At 32.1% G+C, this 3544-nt stretch overlaps 1 protein-coding gene across 1 annotated transcript in view; it reads right to left on the bottom strand.

Annotated features, from left to right (window-relative positions):
• Positions 1 to 1954: 1954 nt before the first annotated feature.
• LOC21384579 (AUGMIN subunit 4) overlaps positions 1955 to 3544 on the bottom strand; it is a 4248-nt gene continuing 2658 nt past the window's right edge. Inside the window, exons 8-13 of the mRNA XM_024166531.1 lie at positions 3396 to 3467; positions 3184 to 3242; positions 2932 to 3000; positions 2796 to 2847; positions 2276 to 2353; positions 1955 to 2197 (exon numbers count right to left, since the gene is read on the bottom strand). Of these exons, the coding sequence (XP_024022299.1) occupies positions 2120 to 2197; positions 2276 to 2353; positions 2796 to 2847; positions 2932 to 3000; positions 3184 to 3242; positions 3396 to 3467 (408 nt within the window). The 3' untranslated portion in view covers positions 1955 to 2119. The remainder of the gene's footprint in view (positions 2198 to 2275; positions 2354 to 2795; positions 2848 to 2931; positions 3001 to 3183; positions 3243 to 3395; positions 3468 to 3544) is intronic.

The raw sequence follows: 3544 nt of genomic DNA, 5'->3' as shown, positions 1-3544 counted from the left end.
AGAAAAGGAATGCCGGAGAGCGAGAGTGAGAGTGGGTGGCCGGCTGGAGAAAAAGAGAAGGGAAGGTGGCCGGTGGTGAGGAAAACAAAGGAGAGAGAGAAGAGAAAAAGAAAGAAAGAAAGAAAGAAAGAGAGAGAAGTCTTGGGGGTTCCGCGGGGGAAAGGAAAGAAAAAAAAAAGGGGAAGAGAGAGAAAAAAGAAAAGAAAGAAAAGAAAAGAAAAAAAGAAAAAAAATATATTAAATGGTATTTAGAGGAAAAAGAAAAGTAGGTGTATTTTTAAAATTTTTAGGGGGAAATTGTAAAAATTGAAAGTAATTAAAATTTTGTGGAATAACTTAAAATTTTAATGTTAAGAAAATCTTAATAACATGATTAATTGAGAACATCAATATTAAGTAAAATAATATATCACAATTAACATAGTTAAACCTGTTTAATTCTTTCGGTTGTTATATGTAACAGTTTTAATATTTATGGTAAAAATCAATCAAGCCTTAAAAATTATGACATTGTCTAAATGTCTCAAAAAAATGAAAACCTTAAAGTTCAGGGCAAAAGCAAAAAGTGTTAAAAATCTAAAATAAAAAAGCAAGTTTTTGATTTGCGTAAGCATCCAAAAGAATTTTTTAAACTGGATTGTTTTGACAGTTGAAAAAGTTTTAGACATAACCGAACGATTTCTAATAATAGGACCAAATCGGACCAAACCATTTCAAAACAATCTAGTTTCATTTATTTGCGGTTTGGTCCATTTCTTGAAAGTTTTTTTTTTTTCTTTATGTTATTAGATATATATTTCATATTTCTTAAAATCTAAATAAAAGTTAAATACAACAAATGAACAAATCTTACAGTACATCCACTAAAAATAGCATTTATAAGGATAAAAAAACCTAAAAAAAAAAAAAGAATAAAGTTAATATTTCTTATTTATTAATATGTTTATATAAATTAGTACAATCTGGTTTGAACTGTTTATAAAATTTTCTAAACTAGACCAGACCGTTTCTAAAACGGTTTAGTTTGGTTTTAGATTCCGACAAATAATTTTGACATGAAATCAAATTGGCAGTCTAAAAACCACCAGATTAATCCGATCTAGAGATTTTAAGAAAACAAGAAACAGTCCTTTCATTGATAGAAGTTTCGTTGAAACTTGTATACTAACAATTTGGCAACATCAAGGAAACTTCATATGGCCTCATACTTAAACTATAAATAGGCCTTCAATGGAAGGCAAGAGAGCTACCGAAGTTTGTAAGAGAAATAAAAGAAAAAGGAGTAAATAAAAATTGATAGAAGAAGTGTTTTGAGAGAAAAGAAAGAGTGCATATTTTATAATAGTATTTCTCTATATTTGTCTTTTTACTTTACTATTTATTTACGTTACTTATACAATAGTATATATATTACCCAATTTATAACACACCATGTAAAACACATGCCGTTTCTTGTGGCTCAGGAAAAATGACACGTCGGTTTGGTGTTAGACTATATAGCAATAGCAAGTTAGCAACATGGTACAACAACATGAAGACTTTGTTTAGAATTAATTTCGTTTTTGTTTTTCACGTTTTTTAAAAAAGAAAAGATAAAAATGTTTTTAAAATAACGTTTAACGTAATAAAGATAAAAAATAAAAATAAAAATAATTTTTTAGTTTAGTATAAAATGAGAGAGAAATGAAAACGACTTCTAGTCGTTTTTCATTTTGTTTTTATTTCCTCCTCTCTCGAGTAGCAGAAAGAGACATTAGTAAGTTTTTTTACACTGAAAATAATCTCTTGATAAAACTACTAAACGCATTTTCAAAAATGATTTTTGTCTGAGATTGAAAATGTTTTCAATTTCATTTTCAAAATCATTTTAAAACGAGTTCCAAACACGCCGACGTTTCCCCAATCGTTTTCAACTAAGGAAAGCAGAAAACGTCAACACAACTGCCCAAAGAAAAGTAAGATGTGTTAAACAAACTCTCTTTCATCACAAAAATCAAAATACAGGAGATTCTGTCCTTGGTCATTCTGATATACACAAACACGACAACTGATCGAGTTTAGTGATGAAACAGTCAATCAATTCGCGCTTGAGCCGTCTCAAAACCAAATCGTACTAATCCTATGCGTTGGGGTGATCCGGTAAGCGTTTGAGATCCATTTCAACTTGGTGAATTGTCCATTGCATGGTTTCCAATTTCTGCAAGGAAACTTTTGCTATTAAAAACTTTACTGAGGAATCAAGTGAAGAACGACATTCTTATGTACTGAGATGTACCTTCACAATGTCGCGATACTGCTTTGCTATATTGTCGAAGTGAGGATCGACACCTTGGTACTCGCGAAGACGTGTCACCTGGGGAAGCAAGTCGATCATGAATTAGCGAAGAAAGTCAAGAACATGCGAGGCAGCAAGAAAAACATATACAATTGACGATGATACTTAATAAAGTTGTGTGCATGCCATAAAAGGAGAGTTTGCTCAACATATCTCTTTGCAGCTGAAGAGAACTATTGTTAGTCAGCTTTTTGGAAGACCAAATACTCGAGCACTTATAACTGATAAGAATTTGGTTTTATATGAAAATACTTCATACGCTAACAGACTGTTTTAACTACTGTAAAAATAATCCAACTATTTGCAATTGCCAAGAATGCCCTTCATCACACATCAGCTGGATTATTTGTTCTATAGCTATGCATGCTAAAAATGAAACAACTCGGGAAAAAAACGAAATAAGAATTATAATTTAGAACTAGAAACTAATTAGTCTACGGAGTCAACTTAAGGAGCATACCGCTTTGTTATATGCAATAGAAGCTTCTTCTGTAGCCTCACCAAGATACTTCCTGGTAATCAGTACGGACAAGAAAAGATATTAACTTCGGGACAAAAACAACGGATGCACTCAAAAGGGTATTGCTAATAATTACCTTATTTTATGTAGAGCTGGTATTGATTCCTGAGTGTATGTTTCAAGAAGAAGAACATGCTCCAGAACGCTGAGAGATTGTGGTCAAGTACACTAATTATGAGAAAGTGAGTCCGGGCAGAACTAACTTATAGCTAGCGTTTAAAATGTTATAGTTTCTATTTATACATGTGTCTACTACATAAACCCCATTATTCACAAATTAGTGGGCGACAAAGAAAAACAATCAAAATAGAAAAATGGGGTAGCAAACCTTAATTTCGCACTCATTGTCTCGCACCTTTTGCAGAGCCATGTTTTTTGCAGATCATCCTATATAGTTTTAAGACATATCAAGTCCTCCGAACTCCAAAAGGAGACAAATTTTCAGAACCATAAGAGAGGGTTCTCAAAGAATTTAAGCACACAATTAATGTTAACGATCAAAATCACCATCAATCACCAGTAAGAAAGTAGAAGGCTTACATATTTATGTTGATGTTGCAACTTCAAATCTTTCACTAGTTTAATAAGTACACCTAATATCTGCTCCAAGACCTAATTGGCACAACACGGTTTTACAGATCACGGATCGTTAGAAACCACATATCAGGCAAAGAATGCGCTAGGGAAAG

This window comes from Morus notabilis, unplaced genomic scaffold (genome assembly GCF_000414095.1).
Source record: "Morus notabilis unplaced genomic scaffold, ASM41409v2 Scaffold4076, whole genome shotgun sequence".
In the NCBI taxonomy this organism is placed as follows: domain Eukaryota; kingdom Viridiplantae; phylum Streptophyta; class Magnoliopsida; order Rosales; family Moraceae; genus Morus; species Morus notabilis.
The sequence above is the reverse complement of the archived record's forward strand: the minus strand, read 5'-3'. Positions and strand labels throughout refer to the sequence as shown.